Raw genomic sequence first — 23,962 nt, 5'->3', positions numbered from 1 at the left:
ATGACATGTACGTACAAGGTTAAGTGTATCCATTGCGAAATGGTCCTTGGAGTTCCCAGGAATAGGCCTGCTAAAAAATAGAATAATTAGGTCCAAAAGAACCTGAATATATAGAGGTACCTTCATTGTGGTTTGTATTGTAAATTTCAATGCATTAAATTATAATGACATGTTCACAAGTCCCGTATTTCTTTGCAGTGAATTTCAAAATGAACCTTACAATAGCCATGAATATATAATAACATAGTCAAAGAGACAGCTTAACACTTTACTGTTGTCATCTAGGTGTGTATGCATGTAAAGTGACTCAAAGTAAGTACAATAATTATATTAAGGTCAACAATATTTTCTATTTAGCAAACGTTTGGGTGATAGCACTGATCAAAATGAAATGATTGTTAGACAAACCCTACCCTCAACAACAACAGATAATACTTGTGGGGACTATATGAGTTCTCAACTCCTGTCCGTTAGTCAATTTGTTCACCCATCTGTGTGGTATGTTGTTGTAACAGAGGTCATTATTTGTTCAATGCCTCCACCAGGAGTGGAACCCGGGACCCTGGTTTACTGGTCTTACGCTCTACCGAATGTGCTAAAGAGAAATTCTCCCTAGCCGAGTCGGTTGGAACCAGCTAGTTTTTAACCAGGGTGACATTGTCAAGGGCATACATTGTATACTCTGTCACATACAATGTATACTATGTCACCTACATTGTATACTCTGTCATCTACATTGTATACTCTGTCACATACAATGTATACTCTGTCACATACATTGTATACTCTGTCACCTACATTGTATACTCTGTCACCTACAATGTCTACTCTGTCACCTACAATTTATCCTCTGTCATATACATTGTATACTCTGTCATCTACATTGTATGCTCTGTCACCTACATTGTCGACTCTGTCACCTACAATGTCTACTCTGTCACCTACATTGTTACTGTGTCACCTACATTGTCTCCTCTGTCACCTACAATGTATAATCTGTCACCTACATTGTATGCTCTGTCATCTACATTGTATTCTCTGTCGCCTACAATGTATACTCTATAACCTACAATGTATACTCTGACATCTACATTGTATACTCTGTGACCTACATTGTCTACTCTGTCACCCACAACGTATACTCTGTCATCTACATTGTAGACTCTGTCACCTACATTGTATGCTCTGTCATCTACATTGTATGCTCTGTCACCTACATTGTATGCTCTGTCATCTACATTGTAGACTCTGTCACCTACATTGTAACAGTGTATACTGTGTCACCTACATTATATACTGTGTCACCTACATTGTATACTGTGGCACCTACATTGTATACTGTCACATACATTGTATAATCTGTCACCTATAATGTTTCCTCTGTCATCTACATTGTATTCTGTCACCTACATTGTATGCTCTGTCACCTACATTGTCTACTCTATCGCCTACAATGTATACTCTATAACCTACAATGTATACTCTGTCACCTAGATTGTATACTATGTCACCTTCATTGTATACTCTGTCACCAACATTGTATACTCTGTCACCTGCATTGTAACCTTGTATACTGTATCACCTACATTGTATACTGTCACCTACATTGTATATTCTGTCATCTACATTGTATGCTCTGTCACCTACATTGTAACATTGTATACTTTGTCACCTACATTGTATACTATGTCATCTACATTGTATTCTCTGTCACATACATTGTATTCTCTGTCACATACATTGTATTCTCTGTCACCTACAATGTCTACTCTGTCACCTACAAAGTATACTCTGTCACCTACATATTGTATACTTTGTCACCTACATTGTATACTGTCCTACATTGTATACTCTGTTATCTACATTGTATACTCTGTCACCTTCATTGTATACTCTGTCACCTAAATTGTAACATTGTATACTGTGTCACCTATATTGTCTACTCTGTCACCTTAATTGTATAATCTGTCACCTACATTGTATATTCTGTCACTTACATTGTATACTCTGTCACATACATTGTCTACTATGTCACCTACAATGTATACTGTGTCACCTACATTATATACTGTGTCACCTACATTATATACTGTGTCACCTACATTGTATCCTCTGTCACCTACATTGTATATTCTGTCATCTACATTGTATGCTCTGTCACCTACATTGTATACTATGTCATCTACATTGTATTCTCTGTCCCCTACAATGTATACTCTATCACCTACATTGTATAATCTGACCTACAATGTTTACTCTGACACCTACATTGTATGCTATGTCATCTACATTGTATTCTCTGTCACCTACAATGTATACTCTATCACCTACAATGTATACTCTGTCACCTACATTGTATACTCTGTCACCTACATTGTATAATCTGTCACCTACAATGTTTACTCTGTCACCTACATTGTATGCTATGTCATCTACATTGTATTCTCTGTCACCTACATTGTATACTCTGTCACCTACATTGTATACTCTGTCACCTACATTGTATACTATGTCACCTTCATTGTATACTGTGTCACCTACATTGTATACTGTGTCACCTACATTGTATACTCTTTCACCTACAATGTATACTCTGTCACCTACATGACATTGTCAAGGGCATACATTGTATACTCTGTCACCTACATTGTATACTCTGTCACCTACAATTGCCAAATTTTGTACGTGAGTACCTCTTAAGTGTAATTGGCTGCGTGTTGTACAGAAATCAAGTCTTCCACTTCATGATATACAGAGTTATGGCCCTTTGTTCATCATGCGTCACTTTGTCTGGGCCGGGGCATATCATATTGTCACCTTATTTTACACCCTAGTTTATTTAAGGATGAAAAAGAAATGGGATGCATATATATATATAGCCCTTGTAATAAATTTAAGACCTGTCTTTAGCTTAATATCTGTACCAATTCCATTACTGGGAAAAATGTATATGAAGGCTAATAAACTCCAGGTGATTTCATTTAAATTATTTTATTTATAGTTTATCTATATAGTATATATCAAAAATAAATTATGTGACTTCCTGCATGTGACCACTTTTTCTCCGGAAGTGCACTTTTTAGTGTCAAACATGGATTGAAGAGCGAGTGGTTCTTTTGGGAGTATCAAGTAGGCAATGTGCATTATGACAATATTCTACATTTCAATGTTATGTATTATTAGATCTGTGCCATTTAGGCCCTTCCCAAATTAACTCTGATTAGTCAATTTGTTCTTTCAGAAATATATGTAAAGACAGATACCTTTTTTAGCTCACCTGGCCCTTCAGGTGTCCATCCAGCGTCAATTTTTTACTTTAAACAACTTCTTCTCAATAACCAAAAGGCTTAGGATGATGATATTTGGCCAGTAGCATGCTGGGATGAAGGGCTACTGAGTTTGTTCGAATGAATGACCTTCACCTATTTTTAAGGTCACAGGGGTCAATATGTTAAAAACTTTAAAAAACTTCTTCTGAATAACCAAAATGCCCAGGGTGATGATATTTGGCCATTAGCATGCTGGGATGAAGGGCTACAGAGTTTGTTCAAATGAATGACCTTCACCCATTTTCAAGGTCACAGGGGTCAATTGTCTTGAAGAATCTTTAAACAACATCTTCTCAATAACTAAGAGGCCTAGGATAATGATATTTGGCCAGTATCACGCTAAGGATGAAGGGCTACCAAGTTTGTTCAAATGAATGACCTTGACATATATTCAAGGTCACAGGAGTCAAATCGTTAAAAATCTTTAAACAACTTCTTCTGAATAACTTAGAGGCATGGGGTTATGATATTTGGCCAGTAGCATGCTTGGATAAAGGGCTACCAAGTTTGTTCAAATGAATGACCTTGATCCACTTTCAAGGTCACAGGGGTCAAATGTCTTAAAATCTTCGAACAACTTCTCAATAACCAAAAGGCCCAGGGTACTGATATTGGGCATGTAGCATGCTGGGATGAAGGGCTGCCAAGTTTGTTCAAATGAATGACCTTGACCCACTTTTAAGGTCACAGGGGCCAAATGTCTTTTAATCTTCAAACCACTTCTTCTCAATAACAAAAAGGCCCAGGGTACTGATATTGGGCCTGTAGCATGCTGGGATGAAAGGCTACCAAGTTTGTTCAAATGAATGACCTTGACCCACTTTCAACCTAATGTCCTTGTTGGACATTCAACCTCACAGGGGTCATTTGTTTAAATCTTTTAATATGTTCTTATGAATCAAACACTGATATTCTGCCTGTAGCTGTATTTTAGTCCACTTTTAAGATTACAAGTGTGAGATTAATACCAGGTGAGCGATGCAGGCCCATTGGGCCTCTTGTTTTAAAATAAGAAACAAATCATAATGCAAATCAAAACATTTAATGTGATCTTGATTTGACTTCTATAGGGAAAACACTCAGTAGATTATGCCGTACTCCGTCGGCCGTCGGCCCTCCGTCAACTATTCCTTTTGAACGATCTCTCCTGAAGAACTGGAGGACTTAGGGTCATGATATTTGGCCAGTAGGTACCTGGGGTGGAGTGCTATACAGTTTTGTCATTAAAAGGACCTTGACGTACTTTCAAGGTCACAGGGGTCAAATATGTTAAAAACGTAAAACAACAATATCCTAAGAACCATTTGGACAAGAGTCATGATACTTGCGTATGTTATGTAGACTAGCAGTGAGAATCTTTCTCTTAATTACAGAAATGAGGTCAAAGGTTAACTTTAAGTGTTAGTTGGGGGTCAAACGTTAACATTGGTTAAACGCTTTAACAATCTTCTTTTCAAGTTCCATAAGGCCCAGGGTCATGATATTTGGCCAGTAGCGATATAGGTACCTGGGATGGCGTGCTATAAAATATCCTCATTAAAATGACCTTGACCTAGTTTCAAGGTCACACGGGTCAAATATGTTAAAAACTTCAAATAACAATATCCTAAGAACCATTTGGACTAGAGTCATGATACTAGGGTATGTTATGAAGACCAGCAGTGCAAATTTGTTCTTAATTACAGTAATGAAGTCAAATGTCAACTTAAAGTGCAAGTGAGGGGCCAAAGGTCAACACAAGTTAAAAGCTTAAACAATCTTCTTTTCAAGTTCCATAAGGCCCAGGGTACATGGGATGGAGTGCTATAAAGTTTCCCCATTAAAAGGACCTTGACCTAATTTCAAGGTCACAGGGGTCAAATATGTTAAAACCTTTAATCAATGACATCCTAAGAAGCATTTGGTCTAGAGTCATGATACTTGGGTAGGTCAACGTGGGTTAAAAACTTTAAAATTAAAATCTGAAATTTCAAACAACAATATCTTAAGAAGTGTTTAAGAGATATTAAAATGTCTTGTGTTTTTGTTGCCAAATTTGGTCTGAAGTTACCTATATGTAAGTTTCATGTAACAAAAGAAACTGGTGAGTGATACAGGCCCCCTGGGCCTCTTGTTTTGTATCAGCTTATTATTTGCATGCTGCATGGTATCTTTACAGCTTCTCTAAATTCCCTTTATGTCATGTTTATCAGGAAATTCTCGCTGCAGTTTAATTTTTGCCTTTTTTGCCCTCCGTAATGAATGCAAATTGAACATTAGTAAACAGCATTATATTCATAATAATTAAATGTGAAGGGGAAAGTTTTACTGGGAGAAAATTAAATTTCTGTGTATACAGTATAGTCTCCTATAGCTAGAGCCTGCTGATATTGACACGTTGAACTGCAAAATACATGGGCGGGCTTATTAACAGACATGGGGTTATTGCTGGATAAAGACAGCTTTTAATTAAAGTTGTATATGGTATATATGAAGAGTACATCATATGGTATCATTATCCTAAACAATTCTTGTTACATTGGTGATCAAAGAATGCAAGTATCATATTTCTAATAACTATAGAGGACATATTTAAGGAGCTAGAGTACCCGTTCACCCCAAAAGTCACATTTGAACCTTACCAAATCAAAGAGTGGGCTTAGATATGTAGGGGTGGTGAATTAGTTAAGTACTTAAGTTGATTGAGCTATTTTTCCAACAGAAGTGTCCTTGCTCAACTGTGCTATAATTCTATATTTATATTCTGTATACAAACGGATCTGGATTTTCCTTGCTCAACTGTGCTACAGTTATATATTTATATTCTGTGTACAAATGGATCCGGAAGAAAAATCCTGTCTCTTCAAGATGGCGTACCATGCAATTCGACGATCTTTCTGTGCCTCTGACACACATACAAAATGTACACACATGTACACATACACAACACACATGGAGGCACGTCTTTAAATGAGCTGTAAATAGAACTTAAAACAAAATAAAAACCGACTCTAATAATGGAGATTAATAGAGTTGCATGCTCACCCTCTTGTGAGTGAGATAGGAGAATCTCAACCAGAGGGAATGATTTTTAAATTGCCAAATATGAGGCTTTGCTGAGTGTTTGGCAAATTAAGAACCTATCCCGAGGGTTGAGATTCTCCTATTTTGCCTCAAGGGGGTGAATTATTCTTTTTCGCTTACCCTGTTTACCCTGTCATATGAATGATCCAACATTGATGTAACAGATCTAGACTCGATGCATAGTTGACGTAATGTCAAGTGTATTGACAGGGGAATCCCCCCATCCCAATGCAACCCTAGGGTGAGACAATTCAAGGATATCTCACACCAGGTAAATTGTGGATATGCACCTGTCCAGGATAAGAGAAAATTAACTCTTTGCTTCTAAATTATTTCCCTCAATTCAGATGATTCAGTCATTTGCATAAACAAATGTAGGTATATTAAGAAATTTTCTTCACGTCTATTACACCATCACTATCACTGCTGGTTCTCTACCATAGGCTGTGGGAGTGATATTCATGTCAGACAATTATTTGTGTTACATCGATCAGAGATCGTGTTTATAAAATATAATCAACAGCAAAGATGTACGTTAATAAATGAGAGAACTGGCAAAGGCCTGCATGAAGCTACATTATTTATTGCATGAACGTTACAATATACTGTGAAAGTTTCAACTGAAAACCCATTGGAATAAAAGCTCATTAAACATGTATAAATTCATGGAAGGTGTCACTGTTACACATTCGAAATGAATATATACATGTATATTTTGTCAGTTAGATAAGTCTTGATGTTGCTAAACAGGTTTTGTGTAGGACATTTACGCACTATTATCCAACCATAGGCTTTAGGCTAGGTTTTGAGTTTTGTATTTTATTGATCAAATACTGATGTATGTACGTGAACCTTTATCAAAGACAGTTATTGTTTCTCCATCTTTATACAGATTCATCTCCCATTTTATCCACAGGTAATTTCCTAGGGTAAGAAAACTGGCTCATATTTTAAAGATATTTTCATGAAATTTGACCTCTGCATGAGGCACCAACATAACATTTGCCATTAGTCTCTTGGGCAGTTTAAGCCATTAGTCATGAACGCTTCTGCCTTCATCACTGATGGCAGGAGTTCAGTCACTGAAGTCATCATTTTTGCATGGAATTTCCAGACATAAGGGTTTTCCCCCTGCCCCCTCGGCCCACACAACTCCCAACAACTGATGTGGAGTATAAAATGGTCTGGACTGATTTCTACAGTGATCATGTCTGTGCTGGAAAAAAAAATCATTGGAAGCAAGGTCACACTGCAAAACATATAACACAAACATATCCAACACACTTGCTGGCTCACACATGTGGAGGTATTAGCTAGGTGGCATAGGAATAGTAGTAGACACCTCATAATTAAGGAAGCACCTTCAAACTCCTTTGTATTGATAGTGTATTCATTAACTCTGTACTATAGTGCCATAGAGTGGATTATTCTAGCTAGATATGGGGCTATATATCAAATGCTGTATAACAATAGACATAGGTCACTGACCTGCAATAGTGCATTATAACCTCAAGTCACAGTTCATACATGTATATATATATGCTTAATTTTCAGTAAATGTTATTCTAGTCCATAATCTTCAAAATCAATAAAAAAAAAAGTTGTTTTGATAAAACTTATCAGATCCAGGTCAGGAATGTTCAATCCAGGTCAGGAATGTTCAGTTTATCACAATTGAAAGCATATTAATTATATAGGGAACATATAACAAAAACAGGTCCCTGAGTTGTTCACTAGCCCTTCACTATACAGGTTTGAGGCCTAACATGGTGCAGTCGCAAGGTACTAGCTAGCTGCAGGTTGGTGGTTTTTCTCTAGGTGCTCCGATTTTCCTTCACCACCAAAACCTGGTATAATCCTAATTAAATGACCATAGCTGTTGATAAAACCTAAAACACAAAACAAACATACACTGTTGTTGTTACTATACATTGTATAAGAGTTTCATCGTCCATGAAATAAACACAAAGCCGTTTTATATTCATAGGTGGTGTTTTCACCAGAACTGACTTATACTCCATTGCTGAAACAAAAAGCTGAATACATGTCACAAAAACAAACCCCAATTCCTTGCTTATAAATCTACAGTGAAAGCTAACAGTGCTTGATATGATGACTTCATGTCTTAAACCCTGGCTTAACCAGCATTCTGTCATGGCTGACCAAACGACATCCAACCCTTACAGTAGAAGCATTCACTGTTTTGTTATAGTAATGTAAAAGGAAATGGAAAAAATACACGTCCAGACTGGGATTCACACCCAGTACTTAAAACAAGGGTTGGTCACATGTTCAGGCACCACTCTAACAGCAGATGGAAAAATGCACGGCCAGACCGAGGTTCAAAACAGGGACCCTCTGAACTTTAGACAGACGCTCTACCCGAATTGAGCTACCTGGTCGCCGACCATCAACACAGTCTGGTTTCACTACAGTAATCAAACTGTTGTTTCATTTACTCCAGAATAACGCCAGTCTTAATGAAATGCTCTCAATAAATCTGTTTGCATCCCAATTATTGTTAGTCTTGGTGAAACTTTGAAGTCTGTTTTCACTCTATACATATTGACCTTGTCTTTTTACTGGAATAATTCTATTTTTGTGCACCCCTATATAACTTTAGTAGACTCAATCTTACTTTGTTCTGGACGAGTCCATTATGGTCTACAGTGGTGAAAGGATTTAACTTACCATGCTGATTGATTGTAACTTTCAGTAGAAGGAAGGATGGTGAGAGAAAACAATCTCCTTTGTACACACTGTAATTGTGTTATTGTGAATTTCTAAATCCAGGAAATAAACCAAATTAAATCCTTTACAAAAAAGTTATCGCACACTGTAGAGAAAAATGGGAAATAAACTGTTGACCTTTAAGTACTACAATGTAGAATGCCTGGAATTTAGGGACTGGTTACGCTGGAAAACCAGGAACCTTGTACTCCAAGTCTATTGACAAGGTGTTTTCCAGTATACACTGGCTTGTGTATCAGAGCCTCGTGCTACAGCACAGATTTTATGTGTATAACCAGCATCTTTGCTGTAGACAATTTGCCATTTTGAGAAGATCCAGGTGGTATTTCAATAGTATTCAATAACAGCGTAATTAAACTTAGCCTGCAGTAATATAAGTGGGGAACAGCAGGCTGTCCGTTTGGGATGCTGGATGTGTAAATTAAGTCTGTCTGTTGCTGACTGGCTCATCATCCGTTCTGTAAATTGGGTCCTGCTACTGAACTCTGGTAGGATTAGAAGCTGCATGTTTACAGTTTGTGTCTGACAGCTCTAAGCTGTTCAAAATCCCCCCAAGAAATGTTAGCTTCGGTGTAATACAGAGAGGTATCTTATCTTCGTACAGACCTAAAAAGTGGCACACACATTGCAGTTTTCTTTGGAATTATTTATATATATTATATTGCTTTCACATGAACCAAATGAATATCTCTTTAGAGGCAAATGTAACAGCATTTCACTGTTTTGTCAGTACTTTATGACTATCCGTCACTACAACACCATCTTGTAATGTATATCCCAGCGCACACTATCATAAGAGGCGACCAATGTGGATACCATGTAGAATTGAGTTTTCCTGTGTCTTTCTGCTAAGGCGACAATGGAGAGGTTAACATCAATCTCTGTCTCTTTGGTTCTTCTACTCATTCTTTCTATTTAGCAATGTCTCCCCCAGTCACCTTTCTTCATTTGATCCAGCTGCCTGTTGCCTGTTCAACTGAGATAAAAAAAAAAACTAAAAAAAACACCACCACTGAGTACATGTACTTAACTATATAACAGGGCTAGAAATTATTTTTTTGAGTACCACTAGTCAACTTGGGTGGTAGTTTCGAATTTCTATTTGTCCACTTGTGAATCCCACTAACCAAATATTATTCAATAAGGTAAGCAATATTTTAGCACTACTAGTCCATTTGGAGATTTCACTCAGGCTACCCTTGTTGTCTATAGCTCTGCTAATATGGCATAAATTGGCTTAAATTTGAACAAATTGTAATATCCATATTTATTTGTCAATAAGCCTATGCCTGGTAATAAGCCCTCCCATAATTGATGTACAGAAGAAATTCTAACATTTATGCGATTTCATTGTCCTGTGATGAGCTATATGGCTGCCACAAAAGCTTTGAGTCAGAGATATGTGTTGGCCCCCTGGATTCATTGTAGGATATAATGTAGCAAGTTGGACAGTGTACACATATGTAGTTGTATTTACCATAAATAACTAAAAACACTCCTATATATTACTATGAAATCGCTCATTTTCGTGTTTTTTTTAATTTTATTGATATCAGGTACAGGAAGTAATTACAAGTTTGACATAAAGCAATTCTCCATTTGAATGGGTCGTACTTGTGATTGGCAAATAAATGTACCCACAAAATGGTGTTTTGTCGAATTCATATTCCTACGGAATGGTGTGTTGTTGGGAAAACCATGAAAATGTCTGATTTCACAGTAAACACAGTTTATGAATATCATAATAACTATTTATGGGCCTTAAAGTAATTTATGAAAAAGTATGGAACTTAATATGAACACTGGATCCATTAAGTAAACACATGCTCGTTGATTGATTATATGCATGCCTATTAAATTGAAACATAATATAAGCAGAGATTAATGAGGAAACTTTTACAGCATTCCACCTACCTGTATTCATCAAGCCAAACATGAAAAAGTTATAATATGAAATAGGGGACAGAGAAAAATAGAAACTGTTGAAATATTATTTTTTTGCTGATGTCAAAATATTCCTTCAGCATGCTGGAAGCGGGAGGCTTACTTCATATTGAAAAATCCATCCAAAAAGTTGCATACCAAAGTGAACTAATGATGAAATGTGGATAAATGTTAGAACACAGTTGTGTAATCTACGATCGTTACGTGTAATTACTGTTTATTTATATCAAAGTTACTGTTTTTGTATTCTTGTTAGGCTGCAATGTTTACAGATCCTTCAAGAGTGTGAGGGATTTAATTGGCAAGATAGTCCCCCTGGGTCCATCTACCGTCTGTGTTTGACAAAGCTTACCAATTAAGTGTAATTTGGTGTAACTTGTCTGTCACTTGTCATTATGGTGTATCTTTCGCTTATTACAGAGACATTCCGAGCGGCAGCTGAAGCCGGCCCGGAGGACATTCTGAAGCTGTACAACAAAAAAGGAAATCTCCTCAACATTTCTCCCAAACTCACCGAAAATACTCCCGACACTCGCTACACGCTGGAGGTGGTCGCCACGCATTGTAATGGTTAGTACGTATATACAGAAATCATGTATGGTTGCTTTTCATACAAATACTTGACACAGTATTGATAAACATTATACAGGCATCACAAACAATGGTAGACTGGATAACTCATTTCCTGACTAAAATTCAAGGGTATTGATTTTCAGGATAGATGCATTGGAAGGATTGTATCAAACAATGCAATGAGGTTAGCATAAAAAAGTATGTTAGGCAGTGAAGGTCGCATAGTGTACGTACACACATATATATATATATGTATATAGTCATTTAAAATTAAGGATCCCTGTACCACAAATAGACCTGTATATAGACAGTGATTTTTTCACTTTTTTTTTTTATAGGGCTGGTGCCTTTTTTTAATTGGGAATTTTACTGCGCGGACACAATGAATTGGGAATTTTGCTGCGCGTACACAATGAATTGGGAATTTTACGACATGTTACGGATGTATGATATTAGGGAAATTTTGTTCGATCGCACTCAAACAACCTCATGTGTAAACAAAACTTGAAGCTAGAATTTAATGCCCCAAGATAAACTTCTATTTGTCAAAAAGTTTAACAACGTCGTACAACAGTTTATAAGAAGGCATACTTTAATATTTTTACAAGCGATTGAGAAAATATGTCTGAGACATTGAGAATGAAGAATCCTTGTACCACAGATATGCCTTTATATATATACATTTAGAATTAAGGATCCTTGTACCACAGATATACCTGAATATATAGACATTTAGAATTAAGGATCCTTGTACCACAGATAGACATTTAGAATTAAGGATCCTTGTACCACAGATATACCTGTATATATATAGACATTTAGAATTAAGAATCCTTGTACCACAGATATACTTGTATATATATAGACATTTAGAATTAAGGATCCTTGTACCACAGATATACCTGTATATATAGACATTTAGAATTAAGGATCCTTGTACCACAGATATACCTGTATATATAGACATTTAGAATTAAGGATCCTTGTACCACAGATATACCTGTATATATAGACATTTAGAATTAAGGATCCTTGTACCACAGATAAACCTGTATATATATAGACATTTAGAATTAAGGATCCCTGTACCACAGATATAGCTGTATATATAGACATTTAGGATTAAGAATCCTTGTACCACAGATATACCTGTATATATAGACATTTAGAATTAAGAATCCTTGTACCACTGCCAAATACTTTAACTACTGTATACCGAGAAATTTTCACTGCAGTTAAATTTTGTCTTTTTCGCCTGCAGTAATGAGGGCAAATTTATCATTGCAGGGAACATTAGTTAACACCATTATGTGCATAGTAGTTAAATGTGAAGGGCGAAATTAACACCGGGTGAATATGGATCATTCTGGTGAAAGGTGAAATTAACACTGGGTGAATATGGATTATTCTGGTGAAGGGCGAAATTAACACTGGGTGAATATGGATCATTCTAGGGAAGGGCGAAATTAACACTGGGTGAATATGGATCATTCTGGTGAAAGGTGAAATTAACACTGGGTGAATATGGATCATTCTGGTGAAGGGTGAAACTAACACTGGGTGAATATGGATCATTCTGGTGAAAGGTGAAATTAACACTGGGTGAATATGGATCATTCTGGTTAAGGGCTAAATTAACACTGGGTGAATATGGATCATTCTGGGGAAGGGTGAAACTAACACTGGGTGAATATGGATCATTCTGGTGAAGGGCGAAACTAACACTGGGTGAATATGGATCATTCTGGTTAAGGGCGAACTTAACACTGGGTGAATATGGATCATTCTGGTTAAGGGCTAAATTAACACTGGGTGAATATGGATCATTCTGGTAAAGTGTGAAATTAACACTGGGTGAATATGGATCATTCTGGTTAAGGGCGAAATTAACACTGGGTGAGTATGGATCATTCTGGTGAAGGGCGAAATTAACACTGGGTGAATATGGATCATTCTGGTTAAGGGCGAAATTAACACTGGGTGAATATGGATCATTCTGGTGAAGGGCGAAATTAACACTGGGTGAATATGGATCATTCTGGTAAAGTGGGAAATTAACACTGGGTGAATATGGATCATTCTGGTTAAGGGCGAAATTAACACTGGGTGAATATGGATCAATCTGGTTAAGGGCGAAATTAACACTGGGTGAATATGGATCATTCTAGGGAAGGGCGAAATTAACACTGGGTGAATATGGATTATTCTGGTGAAGGGCGAAACTAACACTGGGTGAATATGGATCATTCTGGTTAAGGGAAAATTTAACACTGGGTGAATATGGATCATTCAGGTAAAGTGGGAAATTAACACTGGGTGAATATGGATCTTTCTGGTTAAGGGCAAATTTAACACTGGGTGAATATGGATCATTCTGGTTAAGGGCAAAATTAACACTGGGTGAATATGGATCATTCAGGTAAAGTGGGAAATTAACACTGGGTGAATATGGATCATTCTGGTTAAGGGCAAATTTAACACTGGGTGAATATGGATCATTCTGGTTAAGGGCGAAATTAACACTGGGTGAATATGCATCATTCTGATGAAGGGCGAAAATTTAACTGGGCAAAACTTTCCCTATATATACAAATTCTAAAATTCTTACCTGCATGGCAATATCTTCAATAAATCATTTCTGAAAACTACTGGTACCTTTGTGGAGTTTTTATGAAAAAAGGAAAGATGAAATAAGCCAAAAAATGTTAAAACTGACAGTAACTCTTACCAACTAAAATACCTGGTCATTGGTTGTTCCTCGTCCAGACAAGTATTACAGTTCTCTTCCCTTTTCTCTGCAGTGGGACACGCTTTCTGAATTCTATACAATATAACAAGATAGGATCGTTAGTACCTAACTAAAATGACCTTTATAGGCTGTTAATAGGACGTTTATTTAAACAAATAAAACCAAACCTAAATAAAACTTCAGGAATGTCTATTTTAACCTCTTTTGTATCAAGGTACTAAATATTTCTGATCGTTTTGAAAATTAGTTACTAATTTTGCAATGAAACCATAATTTACGAAACCATAATTTACAAGATGCCATTTTCTACTTTAGTTTTTTTTCCAGAAGCTCAAAAGGGTTCCCACTTAGGTGTGGACATCAGCATGATAGAATCAAGGTAAGTAAAGAACACTCAAAAAGATAAATCTGTGTGCAAGAGGCTTTACCCTTTCACCCCTGCAGACCATTATGGACTCTTCCCCATCGATGTACAGTACAGTCTGCTAAAGTTACAAAGGGGTGAAAGGGCTATTTTAAAGTTGCTACCTAGCTAGTGTAACCATACCTGTACAGAAAGACCTGTGGAACACTGTAGGCACCAGTATTAACAGGTCCTCGGAATAGAACAAGTTCAATTTACATAAAAAAATCATATATGTTCAAGTTGAATGCACTGCAATTACATTACTGTGACCTTCACCTTTAGGTCAAAGGTCAAATAGTGCCCTGTGAAACCTTGTGTGGACAGTACATTTCAAACTGCTGAAGATATCTTAACTCATTCAACCCTGAAGAGCCATAGCGAACTAATTCCAACCTTTGAATTAGAAGAGTTCAAATGTGTTTAGTTAATAAAAATTGAGTTACACTTGCATCACTTGCAGAAGTTGTGCATGCATTATAATGATCATCATGAGGCCACTTTGTCCTTGACCTCTAGGTCAAAGGTCAAATATTGCAATGAAATGTTGCATAGGCTGTAAATTTCAAACTGCTGAAGATGTCTTGATATGACTTGAGTTATGCTTGCATAACTCACAAAAATTGGGCAGCACTGTGTAAAAAAGTCACTTCGACCTTCAGCTCTAGGGCAAAGGTCAAATAAATGCATTTTTTTCTAAGAAATCTTGTATTGACTATAAATTTTAACCTGCTGAATTTGAAGATATTATGATGAAACTTGATCACCTGCATCATCACAGAAGGTGTGCATGCACTCTATATATAAAGTTCACAGTGATCTTTACCTCAAGGTCACAAATAAACCGTGGAAAATTGTCAGTAAAATTTGTTATCTGAAGGCAGAAAATATGCCAGAAGTGGAGACATATGTTTTTGTTTTCAAAAGATAAATCACTTGTTCAGGGTATGATTAAGACTGGTTCCAATGTATATTTATGTTTATATTCAAACATAAAAGAACTTCTTTAGGGAGTTCATGTAGAGCAAAATTATCTTATCTATTTATCATCAATCATTCTCAAATTGTTCAATGACTTTTCCTGCATATACCAATTATGCTACCTCTCATTTCTGAAGACACATTTTAACTCTTCCTGTTCAAAGATTGGAATAGTTAATTATGAAATTTCAGGGGTGAATGAGTTAAACATACTTATACCTAATGGTCAACCCTCTCTTAATGTGCATACCAATATCTCAATGTTTTGATGAGGTGGCAAGGGATTGACAAAGTAAACCTGGTAATATTGAAAATAGGCAGGTCCACCTGGTGCAAATTTATGGCTCCGATTACGGTAGATCAATAAAAAAGAAATTATAATACCAGGTATTAGAGTTTAAGTTCTTGAAGGTCATTGAATAAAATTGGCAGCAAACTAGACTTTTTTTTCTTCAAATATACATTGAGGTATATGCACACAAATTGGTATTCAAGGAGACAATCTGTTCCGAAATTATGTGTAGAAGCCAGACCATACCTTCCTATCAATATGTGAAAATTTGTCACCCAATATATAGCATTCAATATCCTCTTACTTGGGTTTAATATCCTGGAGCTTGGTTGACATATTCACATTAGCGGTACAGTACACATGCAGGAGTGCAAAATTCTTGAGGAATTTATTCAGTGTTATAAAATGAATCATAACCCAAATGGGAATCGTATGATTTTGAACTTTTATCGTTAAAAGGATAAAATGAATGTCAAGACCGTGTGAAAGCGATAAATTGTGCATAATGTATAGTTTTCTAGTCATGTTTCTTAACATATATATATAAAGATTTAATGTGATTACTAAATAATATTTAACATATATATACATGTATATGCTAATGTTACATAAATCACTGTGTAGGTCATTAGGAACATTCCTTATTGTTGTTTAGAAATTAGAATTTATCATGCAATTAACGTACCATTACTATTGTATGTTTATTTGATTGATGTGTTTGCGCGGCACCATACCTGTATCTTATTCTGTTTTACCTGATCTTTGTGTTGTCAATGTTGAACAAGGAAAACTTGATTTAAGGATTCCTGTACAACTGCCAAAAATGTGTAACAAGGAATTAGGAAATTTTTACTGGCATGACAATAGCTTTGAACAAATCATTTATGAAAAGAAGTTAGTTTAAACATATTCTATTGTAAAAAGATTCAAATGAATTAAACAACAAGTTATTTCAACTTAACATAGTCATCTCCTCAATACATCTGGTAAAAATATTGTGCATATATATATATATATACATGTTTTTGGGGAACTGAAGAAGGATAAGGTGGAGAAGGAAGAAGGAAGGGTGATTAGGGTATGGGGGGTTTACCTAGAAAAGAAATTGTGTAAACTGTGAAATGGATCCACATTTGAATAAATTATAAATTATACAAATTTAATGATATGCAGCCTAATGAATAGAATCAGTAGCAAAATGGTATTTAAAGCCAACTTTCTTACAACATGTTAAAATCACGTAACACAATACAAATTCAAATGTAAACATTAAACAGAGGATTCAGCTTTTGGTTTATTCAATATTCTTCTAAAATTATGGACAAGTTGTGAATTTTTAAGTATTTGAATTGATAGTGTTTGAGCAGGAGAATGGTTTCATGAATACGCACCTGGATTCAAACCCCAGACATCTAATCACAATACAGACGCTCTAACTAACCCAGTCACTTGATCAGCAGTACTCACCTGCTCTGGCCTTATACTCCCATGATAGTTATATCCAAAACAAATCTAATTAAGAGGAAGTTGCTGTATACATGAAAAGCTTCAGTAGAACTCTCTACTGTTTTGCATTCAGTGGGACAAGGACCCTTAAGTACAACTGTAAACCAGGAACGTTTTGCCGCAGTTTACTTTCGCCTTTTTGGCCCTCCTATCAAGGGCAAATTTATCATTATAGCAAAGATAGGTAAACAACATACTATTCATAGTAGTTTTATGTGAAGGACGAAATTTACACTAGGTGAATGTTGAATTATGGGAGAATGGTTAAAAGCTCAAAGTATATAGCAGCTCAGAAATCAGCAATAAGTGTCAAACAGAACACTTTTGGGTTTTGTATGATGATTGATTTTCCGTGTGAACTTCTCAACCTGTGATAATTTCAATTTTAAACAAATGTACAATCTAATCAATATGTCATAATGGGTGTCAAATTAGACCGGTTTATTGTGTCTGAATGTGTCTGAAATGTTTGACACCACGCATCATGCATCTTACAAGCAGCCAGAAAAATGTTGTGTCAATTCAAATAAACAAAGCAGTCATGTTACTAATTGCCTCGTAAAGTAGGTCAAATTTCATCAAGGGCTGTGATACCAGGTATAGAGATAATGATCCTCTTTAGATCCCAAAATGAGCAAGTTAGTCTCCATATGAATGAACACTATGTATTAGACTAATGATAGTTTTAAACAGCTAGCTTACCTGGGATGAGGTGTAGCTTGACAAATTTCAAATTAAGTTTGTTATATAGCATTACAAGTGATCATCTTTGCAAAAATGAGGTAGTGCTCCTCCTCCAGGCAGAGGTGTGCTTCCCCAGGGGCGAGGGGGGAGGGGGGACTTAATAGGGGAAATTGGTTGGTTGTATAGGGTTTAACGTCCTACCAACATGCAGCTATAGTCATTTAAGGACATGCCTCCATGTGTTGTATATGTGTGTTAGTGTGCTGGAGGCCTATGGAGGTGTATTTGCCTCCTTGTGGTAGTGCGAACCTGATGCCGATTTTATAGTGCTACCTCACTGAAATACCATGCCAAAGGCACCCAGCATAGCATTCCGCCCGGTCACACTATACTGACAAGGGTTGGAGCAGTTTGAATAGAGGAAAATGGGGGTAACTGTTTAAAAGATTATTTCTTGACTATATGACAGGAAAAGTTTCAATTGAATTGAGCACAAATCATTCTTGGAGGGGGGAAAGGGTAGTACTTAAATTGTGTACCTGTTGGGTTGAGTAAGGTAAAAATGAGATATAACTGACCACAATGGACATTGGCGTAAGTCATCTCATTATCAACTACATAATCTTTCCATCAGGCCATGACAGATAATTTTTGGTCACAGTGATCTTACCAATTTTACGAGCTTAATTTGACTAAACATACCTAGCAGCCCTAAAGTAGGTGTACTTTTTGACCGTCTGAGTTTAATTACAGCTTAAGTATTCTGTCTGAGAATTATTTTCATGCTTTGTGGTCATTGTGGCCAGAGGGGCATTAGTCTTTTCATTTTATGTCCGTCAGAATGACATCTTGATTAGACTTTGTATTGAGCGCCATTTCTGTAATATATGTACAAGAAATTCAACAGCCCTCAAACTCATCTTACGCATGTTGTATACCTGTGTATCAAATATAGGTCACTGTGACCTATGTTCGGAGACTTCACTGATTTCTGCTTTGACTTTGAGTTTATCCCCATTTTCATCAAAATCTGGAGCATACGACTGTTTTATAAACAATCTCTATATCATTTATTTATGACAGAACCAACAGAGTTACCTAGAATTTAAATATACAGAAACAGAAATAGCTGTGATATATATCAGAATGTATAATTACTCTTCATATATGACTACATAATAAGTATACTATAAAACTCGTTGTAGTTTAGATATATGACTTAAGACATTCATTGTCTGTCGGTCCTGTTTAAATCTTGTTGATATTCCCTCCATACAGCTCGGTAAGCCCACAATGTATGTCATTCCGGTGTACATTGAAATTGAGTGGAAGTACGTAAGTCTTTAATCGCTGTTTAACAATATCATCAATTATAATGGAAATTCAATGGTGTTTAAACCCACAGCACATGTAAACATTGGTTTCCTTGGAACGTAATATTGATGTGTGATTGATTACATTATTATGTATACAGACTAACGGTGAAAAGTATACACGAGAATCGGGGGTCCAATAAGGTTTATATGTGTATATACTTATAAGATATTATTAGATCGCAGATATAAACTGGTATGATAACGCTTTATGGAATATGTCACGTTCCAGTTGGCATTTATATTGATTATGAATGCCAACTGAAAGCTGTTTAATACTTACATTTACAATTTTTAAAAAACTATTCATAAATTATACAATAAAGTGTATTCATCAAATTCAGCATAATGATCAAGTAAGTGTATGCTTTATTGTTTAATGGATGGAACAGCCATCGTCAGGGGAGGGTCAGAGGTAACCAATGTTACCATTATGATGTCATAATAATGATGATGTCAGCATGTGATCCATGGCATTCACACTGGATATGAATGCCATCCAAACTTAGATGGTTTCATAGTGGCAATGTCAATGCGAATAGAAATCAGAAATGTTGGTTTTTGTTTTAAGAATGTGATCTCAATCTGCTTAACTTGAATTTGCTTTTGTTGTGAATTCATATAGACTGTTGGGGGATTATGCAACAAACCATGTTATATAGCTCATAGTCGAAAAATAACAAGCTGAGAAATTGATAAAATATTTCAGTAATTTGTACCTGCGAGTCAACCGGGGAAATTTCACACCATTATTTCAGATTTCAAAATAATTTGCTTTTAAATTGCTAAGAGAGTCTGGTGACATTTAAGTAAATATTGTATCCCTGTGTTGCAAATTACCTCTTCATCACTTCTCCAGCATTCAATAAATCTCAGCTGGGAATTCAAAGCTGTAGGAGACCAAATAATGAAGTACAGATTGAATGACAGTAGTGTGTACTGGTTCGTGCCTCACAGCTGCATCCTTGCTATGTATGGCAATTAAAGGTTGGAAATTATGACCATCTCAAATCTAGAAAAAAAAGGTCTCTAGAATATGCACTTGCCCTGGCTTTGTGACTTTAATAGAAATGAAGCTTAGAAGCACAGCCAATATAGCGAGTTTAAGAATCCCTGTACCACGCTGTTCGAGAACTGCAACTAAATTGAGTTGGAAACATTTTTATTGAATCATTTCTAAAGCCATACCTTATAGAACTTTAATGAAAATATAATAAAGGTGTAAACAAATGAAAATATAAACACATCAACTTGTTCTGATAATGAGAAAAAATTATCTAATCAGGCCAAATCATTTAGGTTTGAAAAAATTACTGCCATGGAAATCGATATTGTTTTGTCTGCTCTGGGATGTGAAACCTTAAAACACAAAGCCTAACAAGTCAGTGAGTTGGAAACCATTCTGTGCCAAATGATTTTTTTTTATACCATATAAGGCATTAAAGTGTTATGCAGGCATGAAGTGCAATGTGACCAGACATTTGATCAAATGCACGAACAAACTTGTCAAAATATCTGTAAAGTATTGCATCCGATACTGCAGTTACGTTTCACCCTCCATAATGAGGGCGAAATTATCATTACAGTGAATATAAAGAAACAACATAATATCCTTAGTAATTAAATGTGCTGGGCGAAATTAACACTGGGTGGAAATTTATTTTAGGGGCAAAGGGTAAAAGTTTGACTTGACAAAAGTTTCCTGGTATACAGTACCGGTTTGACAATGGAAAATCTCCTTTTAAATTCATTCTGTGCCTGTGTTATTATTAGATTGTTGCATGTAACGTATAGATATAATTTTCACCAAAACTTGCTTGTTTATTAAAACATGTGCAATCAGCTAAAAGAACAGCATGTCTGACTGGTATTGACGGCGTTTAGTGATCTCCCAAGCTAGATTTGTGAAGTCGTAATATTAATATAGTTGAAGTCACATTACAGCCAAATGCCGTACAGTTCTGTGTTATAGTAAAATGTGTGTTGATTCGTTACAGACTGGGTCAGCTGGAAACACGGGTGTACGTGGACAACGGAGAGTTACCTGCTATAGTCAAAGACCTCAAAATAAAAGTGGAACAATTCAAGGAAAAGCTGGAGGTATAATTGATGCAGTTACCATCAATGTTGTCTGTCTTAAAGTTATAACTCGCCGCAATCTGTCGGAAAAAACTGCGGTTAAAATTGCAGTCATACCTGATATCCATAAATTCTATAAGTATATTGAGTTGAAAAGAGTTAAAATTTCAATGACACATATTTATGTCAAGTATCAGTGTGCGAAGCCTTTTCCTGATGGTTACTTTTCTCACCTGAGAGGCAATTCAAGGTTGAGGTCTGAATGTTTGCGTCATTATTATTCATACGTGACAAAAACATCGCCATCACATTGTACGTGTCTGTGCATGCTTAACATTATGTAAAGTATCAAATTCTTTATGGCACGCAAGAAAATAAAATAAAATTCCTTTTTATTTGATATTTTTGATGCCTTTTATTTCCGGAGTGTGGTAGAAACGGAAAGTTAATGACTTCTGCTATGTAAGAAAAATAAGAAATGACAGATTTATCTTTTTGATCAGAAAAAAGAGCTAAGGTTAATGATACGGTAAATTTTAATTAAACATCTAGAAAAATGGAAACATAATTACCTAAAATTTGTAAAAAGATATTGAACAAATTGAAGCTTGACTGTTAGTTTGCATCGCAACCTATCATGCCAAAATTGAATATACCTTTTTAATGGAGAAATTCAGTCTGGGTTGTCTGATGATCCGAATGTGAAATTGATTTATGTAAGAAAATTCAGTGGCAGATCCAGAGACCTATCTGGGGGTAGTGGGGTTCCACATGTCCATGGGGGTTTCCATTGGGGGGGGGGGGGGAAATTGGGGAAAAAGGGGAAAAAAAGTTTTTTTAAAAAAATTTCCGGGGGGGGGGGGGGGGGGGCCCCCCGTGGGGGGGGGGTTTTTGGGGGGGGGGGGGGGGAAATTGGGGAAAAAGGGGAAAAAAAGTTTTTTTAAAAAAATTTCCGGGGGGGGGGGGGGGGGCCCCCCGTGGGGGGGGGGTTTTTGGGGGGGGGGGGGGGGGCCCCCCGTGGGGGGGGGGTTTTTGGGGGGGGGGGGGGGGGAAATTGAGGAAAACAGTGAAAAACATGATTTTTAAGAAAATTCTCAGGATGGGGTGGGGGTGTTCTTGAAGTCCAAAGAAACCCTCTGGATCTGCCGCTGAAATTGACACAAAATGTATTTGAAATCTTCAATATTTATATTGAATAACAGATAAAAAAAATGTCAGGCCTCATCATATCACCAACCTCTTATTTTGTCCCAAACAATGAATCAGAATATGTATTATGGTATGGTATACCTCTGTAGAAATCTTCTACTTGATCATGTTTGTCACAGAGCATTGAGCCTAGAAATCATTTGGAAGATATGGTATTAAGTTAACTTTTTATTAAAGGAGAAATATATAAGGTAGTAGTATATAGATGATAAACTGTTTATCATTCAGTATTTTCAGGGTTTGTCGTTCGAACAATCTTCTCATCGCTGAGATGGCCTTTCAATTTTATCCACATGCTGCCGATGAGAAAATTCTTCTCACCATGCACAAACTTTTCACAATACAGTGATAATCTAAAATTATGATGTTGTGAACTTGAACAGGATACTGTAATCCTGTATCTTAAAACTCCTTATCCAAGCTTAGATTTTCAATTTGGTGTATTCTTCTAACAAGTATATATATTTTCTAAAAGATGATAGTGGAAACTTATTCCTAGCATTGTTTCTACTGGGACTTACGTAAAGCCTTTCTGGAGGAAATAGAAATATCCAGGCATCAAACTCGATCCTGTCAATGCCTGTGAATAACTGCCAACTGAAAGCAGTTCAATACTCATATTTACCAATTTTGGAACATGTTAATCTAATAGAGAATTAAATTAATTTATCAATATTCAGCATTTAGTTCAAATAGTGTATTTATCGTATGTGTTTGTTTAATGAATCAAACATCCAATATCTATCTAGGGAGGGTCAGAGGTACCCAACGTTACAATTATTATGTCATTATAATGGTGACATCAACAATCGGGTTATGGCATTCATGACTGATATGAATGCCATCTAAATGTGGTTGGGTTGTAGAGTAGCAATGCCTAATATATGATGGTAAATGTTGTACAGGGGCCTGTTTGGTTTGTCTTTTTGTAAATGTAACATTTTCGGGTATAAATCCTGGTGGACCTACAAATGTTTATGCAGGCCTCGTAAGGCTTTGTCAAAGGCTCGCCTGAAAGCAGCATCA

At 36.2% G+C, this 23,962-nt stretch overlaps 1 protein-coding gene across 2 annotated transcripts in view; it reads left to right on the top strand.

Moving 5' to 3' along the window:
- LOC110440457 (high affinity cGMP-specific 3',5'-cyclic phosphodiesterase 9A-like) overlaps positions 1 to 23,962 on the top strand; it is a 70,006-nt gene that overhangs the window by 13,187 nt on the left and 32,857 nt on the right. The window contains exons 2-4 of one of the 2 annotated variants that reach the window (XM_021483557.1): positions 11,508 to 11,657; positions 14,725 to 14,788; positions 21,646 to 21,748. In XM_021483557.1, the coding sequence (XP_021339232.1) occupies positions 11,508 to 11,657; positions 14,725 to 14,788; positions 21,646 to 21,748 (317 nt within the window). The remainder of the gene's footprint in view (positions 1 to 11,507; positions 11,658 to 14,724; positions 14,789 to 21,645; positions 21,749 to 23,962) is intronic. The other variant, XM_021483558.1, reaches the window with a different exon arrangement.

This window comes from Mizuhopecten yessoensis, unplaced genomic scaffold (assembly GCF_002113885.1).
Source record: "Mizuhopecten yessoensis strain PY_sf001 unplaced genomic scaffold, ASM211388v2 scaffold11183, whole genome shotgun sequence".
Lineage (NCBI taxonomy): Eukaryota > Metazoa > Mollusca > Bivalvia > Pectinida > Pectinidae > Mizuhopecten > Mizuhopecten yessoensis.
This window is presented reverse-complemented; position numbering and strand designations above follow the sequence as displayed.